This window comes from Amblyomma mixtum, chromosome 7 (genome assembly GCF_055824585.1).
Source record: "Amblyomma mixtum isolate Tamu chromosome 7, ASM5582458v1, whole genome shotgun sequence".
Taxonomy (NCBI): domain Eukaryota; kingdom Metazoa; phylum Arthropoda; class Arachnida; order Ixodida; family Ixodidae; genus Amblyomma; species Amblyomma mixtum.
In genome coordinates, this window is record NC_143018.1 from 8667608 (window position 1) to 8682310 (window position 14703).

The 14703-nt window shown below is 46.0% G+C and overlaps 1 protein-coding gene across 1 annotated transcript; it reads right to left on the reverse strand.

The window, feature by feature from the left end:
* Nucleotides 1-6628: 6628 nt before the first annotated feature.
* Nucleotides 6629-14514, reverse strand: slim (scruin like at the midline). The gene is made up of 8 exons (XM_089551560.1): nucleotides 14304-14514; nucleotides 14055-14179; nucleotides 13602-13686; nucleotides 12729-12883; nucleotides 10452-10588; nucleotides 9233-9384; nucleotides 8291-8338; nucleotides 6629-7636 (listed from the first exon to the last, which is right to left on the reverse strand). Exons 1-8 carry the CDS (start codon nucleotides 14356-14358, stop codon nucleotides 7284-7286), a joined length of 1110 nt encoding a protein of 369 aa, XP_089407686.1. The 5' UTR covers nucleotides 14359-14514; the 3' UTR covers nucleotides 6629-7283.
* Between the last annotated feature and the right edge of the window lie 189 nt (nucleotides 14515-14703).

A 14703-nucleotide genomic window follows, 5' to 3' on the forward strand; every position in this document is an offset into this window, starting at 1 on the left:
GTAAGAAAGAAGCACAGTAACAAAAATGTAGAGCAAGCCGAATTTCCTTTTTTTCGTATGCTTTTTGGTTATTAATGCGTGAGCATTGTATGGCTATGTTTGCGGTTTCGTGTCATCGCGAGCTTGTCCGCATGATTACGTCCGAACGAATGGGGTTATGCCAAAAAGAATGGTACCATCGGATAGAGCATCAAAAAATCTCGTACGGAAAATCGGGGTATGGAGGTGTGTTAATTATTTAGAGTAAAAATGTCCAAAAAGTGCGCGGGACCGGCGCAAAAGTGACATCAAATTTGAAAACGCCGGAAGTGTTACACCACGTGACCGGAAGTGTGAGCGGAGCCAACCCGTGGCGCCAAATTTGAAAACGAAGCGTGGCGCGAAGTTTGAAAACTCAGATGGGCAATAGAACTTGATTAAGTAACTCGATACGCACCCCATCACTCCTCGCGCACATTTATCCAGATCTTTACAATCCAAACTGCAAACACTGTGGCCAACGTGCTACCTACGATCACATCCTGTGGGACTGCAAAATAGAGCCACCTCCGGGTGATCTAGTTACAGCTCCTTCTCTCGAGCGGTGGGAGACCGTGCTGGCTAGCTCTGACCCCAGAACGCAAGTTTTGGCGGTGGAGTGGGCTGACAAAGTCGTCGAGGGCTATGTACTCTCGACCACTTAACGCGACCTCTTGCCAAGCTCTTCCCGGCGAATAAAATGTTTTACAATCAATCTTGATTAAGTAAGCCAATTAATTGTGGTATCGATAAGGTATTGACAAGTGATCGATAAGGTATCAATGATTGATCGACAAGTGATCGACTTCCGGTTTGAGGGTCTCTACTTTCGGTCACGAGTCTCAGTTGACGTGAAAAGTGTGGAAGTGCTACGTCGACGTCTTTGTGTGAGGTCATAGGGGTTACGTCTAAGGCATTCAAATGGCGATTTCCACTGGTGGATCTGAAGCGAGGCGCTCGAATCGCAAAAGAGCGCCCCAAACCGCCTCGGTGGGCAGCGACCGTCGTCGACCAGCGGAACATGCAGAGCGCGCAGCGGAAGTACTGGTTCCGGAAGTTGCGGTCTGGCAATTCTGGCGCCAAAATACTCGTACGCAGACGACGAGACGGCGGTGAGCAAGCGCATCTTTCGCGACGGAACCCAGTCGCTTTGTTCATGTACCGCATTTTGGTGAACCTCGTAGGCAAGCAGGAGCACAGTTGTTCTCTAGGTAAGTTCATAAATGAATACATATCGCATGTCTTCAGAGTGTTTACGGTACGGAACGGTTTACGGTGCGACGGTTTGCTAACTCGCCCAGCTAGATTTTTCACTGAGTCATATATGTCAATTGTCAGCCGGCATGAAGTGTGTACCGATTGCTGTCCTCGCGCAAAGACTGCAGACGGACCCTGCATGTCAGCTTCTTTTTGGGGCAACGGCCGGAGCAGATGATTTTTCTTTCTTGGCAGCATTTTCCTTCTTGGCGCGCGAAAACAATGAATCACGAAAAGTCATCCGCTATGCCGCTATGATGGAGAAGACGCAGACGACATACGCGCACCAAACGCGCGCGAAAGAAACAGCGCTCAGTGCTTCCTGCTGACATTCCTGCGCGCGCTAAAAATAACCGAAAATCACACGTTTGTTTCGGAGGTGACGACGGAGTTGCTCCAAACGGCCAGCGGAATTCGCGCGGTCGGTCCAGGTCGACCAGTGGAACTCGAATTCGTCGCCACGGAGCAAGAAAAGCTGCTCCAGCACGACCAGTGGAAATCGCCATAAGGTGTGACATCATGCTTACGCATTTCTCCAATGCGGGTGCCGCAGTGATCTCAACCGCCAAGCCTCCTGCTCGCAGATGGACGCAGCGGTTGTGCTCGCGCTGGAAGGCAAGTCCGCAACACGCTACAGAGCATTCGCTGATGTGGTGATGTGGACTGTCGTATTCTTTAGCCTTAACGGAATGGAACTGCAAAATTACTCCTTTCTATTTCTTTGCGAATGCGGGGAACATGTTTTTTTCTCCTGTCGGCTGAAGTTCACTTTATGAACGCCGGGGCTTTCCTTGTGGCGAGCTGTGCCCTCTAGTTGAAGTGCACCACATCTTGCTCATATGGGGCTGAGCGGAGGCCATTCGGCTCGTGTTATCCTCGAACTCATGAGTGTTGAAACTCCATTCGCATGCTACAAATGAAGCTGACAGTATTACCCTTCGGATCAAAGCCTCACTTGAGGAGATGAAAGTTGATCTAAGTTCTTTGTTTTACTACCGGCTATTAATGTGTTCACTGAGAAACGTGGCACTTAAATGGCTTTACTAGCGTCCTAGGGACTTCTGTCTCCGATGGTACGTATATGACAGGAAACTCCACAAACACATGCGCCTCATAAACAATGAAAATGTAGAGGCATCATATGCTCTTTCCTTCTAGCAGTACCTCCGACTCATGCTGATGTACGGTTTTCGATAAAACGAATCTTGCTGCTTTATCTTTATGCAGAGCTTGCCAAGGTGCAGAGCTTGCCGGGGCCCCCTATTGTAAAATTTTCTAATATGGAGCTTTAGAATAGGGGGACCCTGTCAATTAGGGTGATAAGGGAATTACAGGGCGTCAGTACGCATGGCGTCCGCTATCCCCCTACTCTAAACCTCTCTAAACTTGAGTGCAGTGGCATTCACCTACCAGTCACCTACCATGGTGGCTTCTCTGCACTGCCTTGGTGCAAAGGGGACAAGCATGAAAAAAAAATGGCGCATTTACATACGAGGGGCGCCATTCCTGAGAGGACGTGGCATGAAGAGCAGAAACACAGCAGCTTCTTCAGAGTGCTTAGTGATAAAGGGTGAAGCATCTGAGAATTACACGGATGCACTTACGTACGAGCGAGCCAGGTCTGGGGAATGCAGCGCAAAAACGGTGCATCAGCCGCCGCGCTAGCTTCGCCGAACTGCACTGGTGCAAGGGGGCATAGCATCCGCAAATGAAGAAGAGGCTCTGCAAATTCTGCCACAGCCGTAAACAGACCGAATGCGTTGCGAATTTCTTCGTACGACACAAATGCAGACCGAATTCTGCAAGCACTATGTAGAAAAAGATCTGGTCATACCATGTGCTAAGGAATGCTGATCCAGATTCTCATGAAGAGAAAATGTCAATAAATGTCTCTGTGCATCATTCTACAGTTACATTTTTCAAAAATGGGCGGTTTCAATCATGTTTTCTTGGATAGTACGTTTTTCCCTTACATTTTTTAAAATCTTATAAGTGAGGTTTTACTGTATTTTGTTCCACTTGCCCAAACAAAGCACTACTTTGAAAATCTCGGAGCATATTAGCTGGGACATCCCCCATGCAGTCTAATAACTTACAAAGATTCGATTTAGTCACAGCTGTCATCTCTGTTTGCAATTTAAATAACAGCAGGTTACTTGGACAAACGAAGAAGGCCACACTAACACTGTTTTCATTGCTCAAGAATGTGCTTTAAACAAGTAAACAAAAATACAACAGAGCACAAAACCCTTTAGTGCATGAATATCGTAAGTATAACAGGTACATTCAAGTCATAACAGGTGTACCAAATCTTGAGAACACAATCATTTATTGTAAATTATGGTTCAACAGCAAAACTGGTACAGCACACTCCGACTCCTTGGTTTCAATTCTCTGAAGAATATTTAAACATGGTGCCAGCCAAAATTAAGATCCAGATCTCATTGCAGCCTGAAAGTGGTATGTATACTGCAAAGCCCATGCATGAAATACTAGATTGTCAACTTCGGTTCCTGCCAACATGCCCAGACTACAAGGCAATTCAATTATTTCAATGCTTCTGTGTTCTGCTAACATTCTATGCATGTAATATGGTGCCAAATAGCTTGCATACAAAATTTTGATAACCAGGAAGAGGAGAAATAGAAGGAAAGACGGGAGGTTAACCGGAAGAAGAAACCAGTTTGCTAACCTGCACGGGGGGAAAGCAATGAGCGGATATGAAGGGTAAGGAGAAAAGGGAGCAACAGGAAAATGAATGAAGCGAGTATGCGGACTCAGTAAGCATGCGGTAAAGTCACAGCCTATCGTGCAGTCCCAGTGCTCTTAAAGGTGCACCGATGAGGAATCTGAACTCGTCTTTTTGCCAAGGGAACTCGATCTACACGTTCCCAGCATTTTTAGAAACTGCGATTTATTGCCCTGTGCGGCCGATTTCCCTAATTAAATCGGATTAACGTCCGGCTCCCGCCTTTTTTTTAAAATTCCGTGCATACAGTGGGAGGAGTCAACCAACGCATGGAGTGACTTTCAGGCAGGTGTGTGCAGACTTTGCTTTTGCTTTTATTTTGTTTCTTTTAGGTTTCCGTGAATATATAGGTCTAGTCAGAGACTACATAGCTGCAAATTAGGCCCACGGAAATAAAAATATGCGTGGACTAATTAGCTATGTGTTTAAGAAATAAAATGGCTCTTAATGTGCTTGTATTTAAATCACCAACTTTCCAGCTATTTGGTGCTTTCTGAATATTCGCATGCAACTATACATTGCTGGATAAGAAGTGAAGCCATTTGTTCATAGCAGCAGTGCAAAGTTTGGATAAAGTGAAAACGTATTTTGCAGTACATAAATCAGTAAACACAGCAAACACACACTGCCAAGCAGTATATTAAATTCAAATTAATCTGGTTCTGAGAAACATTTTCATGCATGGAAATCTAGATGTCAGCGGAACAGAAAATTTGCCTCGTCCACAGCTTCATTTAGACCTCAATGTCTGAAAAATTTACCACAACTATGCAGTCTGATAAACACTGACCAGAAATAATTTTCCTTCAGAGTGTGAAATTAAGCAGCAGACAAGTTTCACAAACTTTTGCGAAGAATGCGACAAAAAGACTGTACGAGCAACGAAATCATTCTCTGCTGTCCATGAAATGAGCTTAGCACAAGTATAGTGCGAACAGCTGAGGCATGCACAAGATATACAGCTGCACGTATGGCAGCCAGTCAAATCAGGTAAAGTGATGCGGTGTAAGCTAACATTGCAACGTCTCATCTTTCTGAACATTTTTTTACTGTCCACTGCTTCGACAGGCAGTTGCAAAGAACAATATCTTTTAATAAAAAAAAGGAAAGGCAACACACCTCAAGTAATTAAGAAGTACCAGGTAATCTAAGAGAAATTCCTACAGGTGTTCAAACCACAAACCTGCACGCTTCTGTGTGGTTTCTGCACCAGAAAAAGCAGAACTGAATGTGTAACACCAGCATGGCTGCAGTCATACCTTCTGCAACGATTATTTGCCATAGTAGCACAGTTAGGACTGCCTGCTGCCCGGCACAAAACCCCAAGGGCTAGGCATGGGCATACAGCAACTTGTGCACGACGGCTGCTCAAGCTTGTAGTTTCGTGGGAAAACTGCTGAAATGCCCGTCTGTCTGACCACAGATCTCTGGACAGTAGAAAATTGACAAGTCAAACTCTGTGCACTCTTTCAGGCTGCTGCATGTATGACTAGATCTGCTGCAGGGCCAGACAATGAGGATTCTCGCACCCCCTCTGCTGTTCTGATGCTCTACACACCAGTGCGGTTATGTCTTCATGCCATCAGGTGCCATGGAACCAAAGCAGCTCAGCCAGTCTCTATATCATACGGCATGTGACAACTCAGTTCCTGAGTGCAGTGCACTGACAAGTTTATGCTAACATTGCACGTAACACTCACATAATGTTGCCATAATTGAGCAAAACTTGTTACTATATAGCATTGTCCAAATCACCATTTCAGCTCTTAATAACAGCATGTTAGTTAGGCAGCTTGAGCTATCAATGTTTGCTGTGCTACCTATGTCTTTGAAGATCGCCATCAGGCCTAATTTTGTCCACTAAAACACAAGGGCCTCTCCCATATCAGTTAACCCTGTGCCAGTTGTGGCTATTTTATCTCTGCAAGCTTCCTAATTTTATTCGGCCGCCAGACCATGGGTTATCTGCTATCCACAGAAAACCGATGGTCCGACGTCTCTCAAGAACTGTAAACTCGCGTTCAGAGATATGATCACAATGTCAAGTTCAAGAGCAAAAACGAAAACAGCACCTCTTAGGAGAAAACACAGCACCTCTCTCATTGGCAGAGATCTCAAAATATCCCGCCAGCAGATGTAGGAAACAAGCAGCTTGGTGCACAGATGCTTGCGGCTGTCAATCTCAGGTACAAGATGGCACTTGCTTTTGAAATTAAATGACTGCACCTATCATATCCCTGATATATTTGTAAAGCTTTCAGTGATGACCTTGTAACGTCTGTCAACATACCCCTGCCACAAAGTGCAGTATAAAAAAAATATCACCCAGCTATGTTAAGCAGGATTACTTTGGATTGAACCTGAGTGTGCTCGAATGCAATATTTTAACGAATGCTTCGAACTCAAAAGCTCTTCGTACAAAATGGTGCTGCTCTGTTGTTAACTGACGAGATCCTAAGTGCTGGCTAGCCACATGCCGGTCGTTGAACATTTCAATGAGTGCTTAAAGTACTAGTGTGAGGACAGCAGTCTACGGTGGCATTCTATGGCTGAAATTATGCAATAGTAACAGCACAACTTAACAAAGTGCATTTGAGACCAGCCTGCAATAAGTCAGCTTTTATTGTTGAAATCTGACTCCCCGTTTGTACAGCAACAAGCAATCGTGAAGTCATCTGTGCTAGCTATAACAAACTGCTTTGAAATATATGCAGACAACTATAGTAAGTTAAACAGCACTCACCATGACGCTAGTCCTGGCTCACGTGACAGCATTACAGAGCATACTGCCACTTGTCTGAGCATAAACTTTATTAAGTTCACAGCAAGGCCTTCTTGCAGTTAACAACACAGCCAGCATCTTTAAGATGCTGGTAACACTCTGAAAAGATTTTTCTCTGCCAATTCAATGTTGCTAGAAACAGGGAAAAAGTGCGTTGCAGCTGTGCTCTCCTGGAGAACACAGAAACTGTTGGATCCTTATTCTGCCTAACCTACAATGGGGGAACCTTAGCACATCCGTTGAGAACAAACAGTCGCAAACTTTTAACGAAGGTGCCCCAAGCCAACAACAGCCCAAAGGCAGAACACAGATCCTTTCTTGTCAGGCAGCCGAGAAGTAGGCAGCAGCTCCTTGAGTTAACGACCGCCGAGGGCTGCAGACACAGACTCACCAAAGTCCAACACAAAGTCTGTGCGCCGGTGATGTGTCTCGCCTTATCACGACTGGTCAAAAACGGAGAGAAGAAACGAGTCCAGCTCAACGCTGCAGCCTCTCCAGGATGGAAAGGGGGACACCGTCTCTTGCGAGCTGCTTGGCAGGCAGGGTGGCCAGCCAGGGGGCGGTGTGCAACAGTGCCAGCCAGGAAAGTTCGAGCAGGCTGGGCACGGTCAGCCACATGGACCACAGGCTGTTGCATCGCGAGGTGCCATCCACTGCCGTGACGCCGCCGAAGATGAACATCTGGCCGCTCTCAGACACGGCCGCCGCGTGGAAATAGACGGGGCTGGGCAGACGCACCGGCATCCGGTGCCACTGAAGGGTCGGCAAGTCTAACCGCCACACGTCGTCGAGCACCCGCGTGCCATTGTGACCGCCGCACACGAACACGGCTGTGGCAAAAGAAAAAGCACAAGGGTGGCACTCTGCAAGCTTTTTCTCCATTAGGACAGGACGGGGCACGAGACAAATGAAATCCCTGTAAGGTTTACATGCCTCTCTAGAGAAGTTTAAAATAATAAGCATCACACCTAGGCACTGGCTCCTGTACCAGATACAAGGAAGTCAAAACCATTGTGTTACCACTGGTCACTCTACCCTCACATCCATGGGTGGATTTAGGGATGCAGGAGGAAAAGAGGGGACTGCCGCTGCCCTTTCATGCAAGAAGTTTCCTATTTCAAGCTGAACTTCCTATTTTCTGCTAAGAAAGAAAGCACTGTTGAAAAAAGCTCTAAAAGTAAAAAGAAATGTGCAGGACCTTCCCTAACCACCGAAACCCTAAAGCTGCAGATAAATTTGCCCCAGCTTACTTCACTCTTTATTGCTTTTACAATCAAATTACACAAAATGGATACGAAACTAATGAAACACTGAAGGTATATGTTACAAAAAAAAAAAAAATGGAATCTAAGAACCCCTGAGTCCTTTACCAGAACATCGCTCAAGAGCGTCTTTAAAGTTAATTCTGCGAAAGTGAAGACAGGACATACTTAATAGTTCAGGTGCAGTTCATACATCATTTGTAGAGCAAAACAGCTACTTACCATCTCGATATTGAACACTGCTGTGGCATCTCCGCTTTGAAGGGAAACCTGCAAGTACAAGAATTATGTGCCAGTCCACAAGAATGCATGTGGCCAAAAACACAAGTCAAGGCTCCAAGCACAGCCGACAAATGGCTGATGGAGATTTCAGCTAACTTGACTGAAGCGTACATCTGATGGGGACATATAAATACCACTGACACAACTACTATGTGTGCTGTCAAGGAAGTAAGCCCATCACACGCAAAGACAAATACAATGCTGTTTCACTCCTGTTGTTGCAAGGATCTTGTAAAACGAGCCTTTTGTAGGCACAACCAATCCTACATGTGCATAAGTGGTTTGCCCTTTTCTTCCCTTCCCTACTCTTCATTGTCCTTTTACTGTCTTTCCTTTCTCACCGACCCGCACTGCCTTCTTTCTGCGTTCATAGCTACCTTCACTTTTTTTTTTTTTTTTCCGTGCTCACCACGCACTTTGCCTCATGGCTCAAAAGGCTTCCATTGGCTTCTTCTCACAGCTTCTGAGCTTGGTGGTGAAGCTATCTAAAAAAAAATAAATAATTATTGTCTTTGGCATCTATTTGCCTCCGAATGCATCTTTTTTATCATCTTTGGCATCCATTTGCCTTGAATGTTGGCCTCACGAGTTCCGTGCGGGAAGTATGTCACCATGGCCAGACGCTCTTTATTACAGCCTTTACTTTGAAAAAAAAAATCTGTACTATAACCGAAAAAAAAAAAATGCAGTCATCCATGGAAGTTAAAATGGGACCGCAGTTTCACTTTTCTATATTCGAGTTTACTATAGCAGGGTTCTACTGTATGCTGCATGTACCTGTTACTCAAAGTAGAGATTTCGAGCATGACAATATCGCAACACAAGGAGCAGTGAAGACAAGTTCAAGTGAAAAGCAGTGCTTGTCACATAAGTGTCCCTTACCATGTGGGGGGTCAGGCGCTGTGAACAGCAGCTCCCAGCGGAGGAGGCTGGTGTTGAACGCTGGCAGCTTGCGCAGGGGCAGGCTGTCCTGGGCTGTGCCACCCCCGAGCACGATGATGCGGTTTTTGTAGACGGCTAGCTCATGGCGGTACCTGCAAAACACCGACAAGTGAGTACCAGAATGATATGCACTAGATGTGATATTGGTCGCTACTGCAGTGAACCTTGCGGGGCTCATGCACTGGATGTGTGAAGTCCCACTAAGAGCCTCTACTTGTTTACAACCAATCCGACAAGTGACGATATGATCCAGCGGCAGTAGTCAAAGATTGATCCCAGTGGGCGTCAGGATCTGCACACTGTAGGGACTGACCACAACACCTTTAAGCACTGAAAAAGCACAGCCTACACGTAAGAGTGGCAGAAATAAAGGATTTGAAGCACAGCAGTGGTAGCCACCACCAAGTGAATTTTGGAGCTGGCTGTTTAAGCAGCTTACATTTGAACAGAGCAGCGTAATACTTCTTCCATTGCTGTACAGTTCTGAACATCCATAAAACAAGTCCAATTCATGACCTTGACTGTTGCATGACCTGTCCTTTTGTTGTCACACAGCTCCCACCCTTGTTGATCACCTACAGTGGCATTCAAGGGGCCCGAACAAATTCACAGCTCAGGTGACAGCCACAGATATCAAGAGACAAAAAACTGTGGGGATGTTTAAGTCACCTTAAGAGTGGTATGCGACAGCATTAGATTTCACATTTGTAGCAGCTTCTGTTGTGACTTCTGTGTGTGATTGGTCCATGGTTGGTTCCTTTGGGGTCATGCAACCTTGTGGCACTGGACGGCCCTGGGTTGCTCCTGACGTGAACCCCAGTGCTATCTAGGTTGCCATCTAGAAACTAGGTGCTCACAGCCCAGTAGGTAGATTGTAATGATATCAGAAAGCGTGTGACCTCTCTCGACCAGTCATTAATATAATTGCCACTTGCCACTGTGGGCAGGTTGTGATGACACCATCTGGCCATGTGACCTCTATCGACCAACCAGGGTGGCCCACCAAAAGAGGTTGTGATGATGTCACAAGATAACACGACCTCAGTCGACCGATCAGTGAATTTCATGACGCTGTATATCAGCGGGATTTTAGTGCGACAACTCTAATACCATCAGAATATAAAAAAAATACAGCGGTGAAGCAGAGCAGCCTGCTCACCTTCGTGTTGGTTCCGAGCTGCAGGGGAGCCGCTTCCACGTGAGGTCACTCAGGCACAACTGGTGGACATCCATGGAGTATTCAAAGCCCGTTGTGCCCCCAAGGACGTACAGGTGGCCCATGTGCACACACATAGCCTGCAATGACATGTCAGCCACAGTTGTATGCTTCACAAAACATAACCAGACATGCCACTGTGCTCAAGAACTTTGACAGATTCAACAACACTCGCTTCAGTGCATGATGCAATATCTTGCTCACCATTTCAGTCACACTGGTTTGAGTATGCAGATATAAGAAGCCAACAAAACAAGGCTGAGCCCAGACAACAGTTTCTATCACGAGTGTATAAGCTTCCCATAGCAACCTTGTGGTCAACATTACAAGGGGCCTCAGAGCAAGTGTATTATGAACGACCACATTGACGGCGTTTTCCTCATGAAGGAAGCGTCAAAAATTCACACAAAATGCAGTGCGTGTCATGAAGAGGCAGCTTCTTGGAAGTGAGTGGCTCATGCCTGAAAATGCTTTTTGTGTCTCATCAAGCAATCACATGGCTTCCTGGCTACATTAATGCTTATCTGGCAGAAAAAGACAAATTCATTCCTGAGGAAATTGAACTCAAGAATTCTCCCGCCACTCAGTTCAAACTTGTGATGTCAAGACTGAAAAGGACTCTGTGATCACCTTTTGGAAGTGACTAGTTGTGCAGTATAGCCTCAGAGATACATGTTAAAAAATGTCTTGGCACAGTCAGTTTGCTTGCAAAAACAGCAACACCTGTATTTTGCTTCTTGACCCTTTCTTGCTCATAAAAGATCAGTTCTCAATGAAGTAGCATTTTTGTCACCTTAAAACGGTGATCTATTGACACGGGCCAACTTCCAATTTATCCCGGTGCCTCTTTAAGGTTTGGTTTGGTTTATGGGGGTTTAAAGGGGCCCAGAAACACAATCTTAGTTGACTGTTTTGCCTGTTGATCGCATGCAGTGAGTTACAATGGCGCTATTAGCGTCGGTAATACCGCATATATTTTAATGTCCTCCCAAAAACAAATTCATGGTTCAGATGGTGTCCCAACACAGTAGCGGGTTTCAGCAGCGGATATGACATCACCTGACGCGAGCTTGATGATTAAACAATGAGTAAATATACTGCAAATTGTGTGAATAGAGACATATTTTGCCACCTGTTGGTGTTTTATATTAGATCAACAAAAACAACTTGTTCACCTTAGATAAAAGCTATGCAAAGCAAGTAAAATAAAAATACACCACCAGGGGGTCCGGCATTGAAACGACGCTGCCAGTCTCAGCAAGAACGAGTTACAGAGAGCAGGCAACCATGGAGTGCAAACTTCCGCAACGTGCTCTGGCAGGCTGTTTTGATTGGTTGCGCCAGGTGCCGTCATTGGGTGAGCGAAATAGTAGTGGGAAGCCCCGCCAAAATCGAGTTGAGGGCAGCGTTTTGTTTGCTTGTATTTTCAAATTTCTTCATTGAATAACTCCCGTTCCTGTGCATCGATTCCTGCAATTCTTTTTAAGTCAGCATCTGTGTGACATAAAGAATCCACCTGAAGCATAGCCAGTATCCCCCCAAGCAGTGTTTCGCAGCCCCTTTAACATCCCAAAGCGACTGAGGCTATGAGGGCTGCCGTAATGAAGGGCTCTGGAAATTTTGACCATCTGAGGTTCTTTAATGTGCACTGACAACCATAGTACATGGGCCTCTGTCAAAATTCGACCACTGCGGCTGAGATTGAACCCACGTCTTTCTGGTCAGCGGTTGAGAGCCATAACCACTAAGCCACCACGGCTGTGGTGTCTCGTTAAGGTTTCTTTGTTTTTCCAAATGTATAATGCACAATATGAGGTCACTTACGTAATCCTTAAAAGGAAATGAGATAGCATCAGACATGGCAGGTTGTGACGATGTCACAAGGAAACCATTAATTTCACTCAACCAATCATTAATTTAATTCGACACTTGCCAGCTTAACTGCCAACTTAGGCTGCATTTAGGAATTTTTTGGGGGGTCCCAGATTTCAAGAGTGGGCCAACTTGAGGGCTGTTTTGGAATTGCTCCGGTACTGTGATTGGTCCTTTGTGGTCATGTGATCTCAATGCTCGCGACCAATCAGGGAATTTCCTCACATCCAGCAGAGGAGTTTTGGTGTGACAACAGCTCTAATACTACCGCATTAAAACCTGGACACATCACAAAGAAACTACACCCCTATCAAGAACAGCAAAACAAATACCAGTGCTAATCAATACCTGGCCATACTGCTCGTAAGGTACGTCACCAGTGGTCGGCACCAGGTCCCAGTGGTGAGTGCGAAGGTTGAATGCATACAGTCGGTTGGAAATCCGTTCCCCAAAGGGAACCCCCGTGCCACCGTACACCAGCATTCTGTCGTGGTGGAGCAGGGCTAAATAGGCAATGCAGGAAAAATCAAACAGTTAATTGCTGCTATTTATCTCCTGCCAAAATGCAGTGGCAAGACTCTATTCACAGAGAAAACACTGTGATCTACAAATATGAGCACTCAGTAATACATTACTACACACAAGCCCATTACTATGTACAGGCATGAGCAATCTTTTCTACATTACTCGCGCTTTGTGGTGCAAAGGAAGCAAAATTTGAAAGCCTGTAGTGGTTTTCACAGAAAATTTTTGCGCTCAAGCATTGCCACATACAAGAATGACAAAAGCACAAGTGCCTGGTTCCCAACATAGCAGATATGCCACGGTCTCAATTCTTTTGTATTACAGCGCACAGCTCCAGCGCTCCAGACATGTATGCTCATGTCATACACATAAATTTTTGTACAACTCACACAATTTAAGAAAAGCTGAAATCATATATGTGTCTTCACCAAAGGTTCCACCACTGGTAAAAAACAATGCGTGGGGCCGATTACGGCTTAATCATTAAATTATGATTCGTTAATTCACAATGGTTCTTTACCCAAAGCGTCACAACTGCATTAAAACTTTGCTCTGGCTGTCTAGCGCCGTTTGCCGCGCGGGAGAACGCCGTAAATTCGTTGGCAAATGTAGCTACACTGGCCGAATTCATGGCCAAAGTAGCTACGTGCGTTGGCACGGCTAGATGTCACTAAGCAGGCAGCTACAATTACTTACCCGCATGCGAGGCGAGCTCCGTTGGCACGTTTCCCGTCATGAGCAGGTTGGTCCACCGCTTGGTGTACGAGTTGAACCTCCATAGCTGACAAAACAACCGAGAGAGTTTTCACTCAGAGACACTTTCCCGTACTCATTGTATTTACGAGGCGTTCTAAAACGGCACGCACAGATGGTAAAGAAATTTTGAACGGAGCAGACGAAAGCACTAGCCTCTCACTCCGGCTACACTCATCAGTCGTCCAGGACCTCCTGTCGTGAAGACCGGCTTGAGACATTAAACGCCAATAACAAACAGTTATCACGACCAACGAGATCCTTGCCGAACAAAGGACCGAGACTCCCCCGAGAAAAGACAGACGCAGCGCAGCCCGCCGGAGTAAACAAACTGTCACTATCTCTCGACGCATAAATAACGAGACATTTCGCGAGGCGGAGCGAATGGGGACTCACCTCCTTGAAGAGAGCGCTACTGGGATCCTCACCCGCGTTGTCCGGGTTGTAGCCCCCGAATGCGTACACGCTGGCACCGCTGGCAACTATTCTGTGACCACTGCGAGGTTTGGGAACAGTCGGACCTGCATGCAGACGGATGCGCGTTCCCGCGAGTTGGCATCATTGAAATGCGGCCTCTTGGCGTCGCCGTTTGAATCACCGACGCGTGCGATCAGCTCGAATGGGAAACAAAAGGACGGTCGTTACCTTTAGGCTCGACGACTTCGATGACCAACGGACGGAAACAGAAAATCTCCGCCATTACGGTCACTCCATGTGGTTGTCGCGCTGGCTGTGGTGCCTGCTGCTTTGCGCCGCCTTCCACGGCGCCAATCAGCTGGCTCCTGCACCTTCGCTTGTGCGTTCGAAAAGAGAAAAGCAAGAAAAAAAAAATAGCTATGTCGTAGTCTGCGAGACATGCAGGGCAATTACTTTCGGATTAATGTAGCGTACAGTTTGAAAAAAATACGGCTTGAATTGGCTCGACCAATATATTATCACGTGACAAATTTTTAAATTGTTACTGTTGTTGACAGACACACATCAAAGCTAGTACACTCTATCAAAGCGCAGTTCCGCGCTTCTCCGCCTCATGACAGCAAAACTG

Bases quoted from the DNA above. Each gene is read 5' to 3' on its own strand.
- slim (XM_089551560.1), bottom strand. From the start codon at position 14,358: ATGGCGGAGATTTTCTGTTTCCGTCCGTTGGTCATCGAAGTCGTCGAG. The intron at 13,687-14,054 runs GTGAGTCCCCAT...TTGTTTTGTCAG, and splicing joins GTAGCGCTCTCTTCAAGGAG to CTATGGAGGTTCAACTCGTA. The intron at 8,339-9,232 runs GTAAGGGACACT...TTGTACTTGCAG, and splicing joins AGCGCCTGACCCCCCACATG to GTTTCCCTTCAAAGCGGAGA.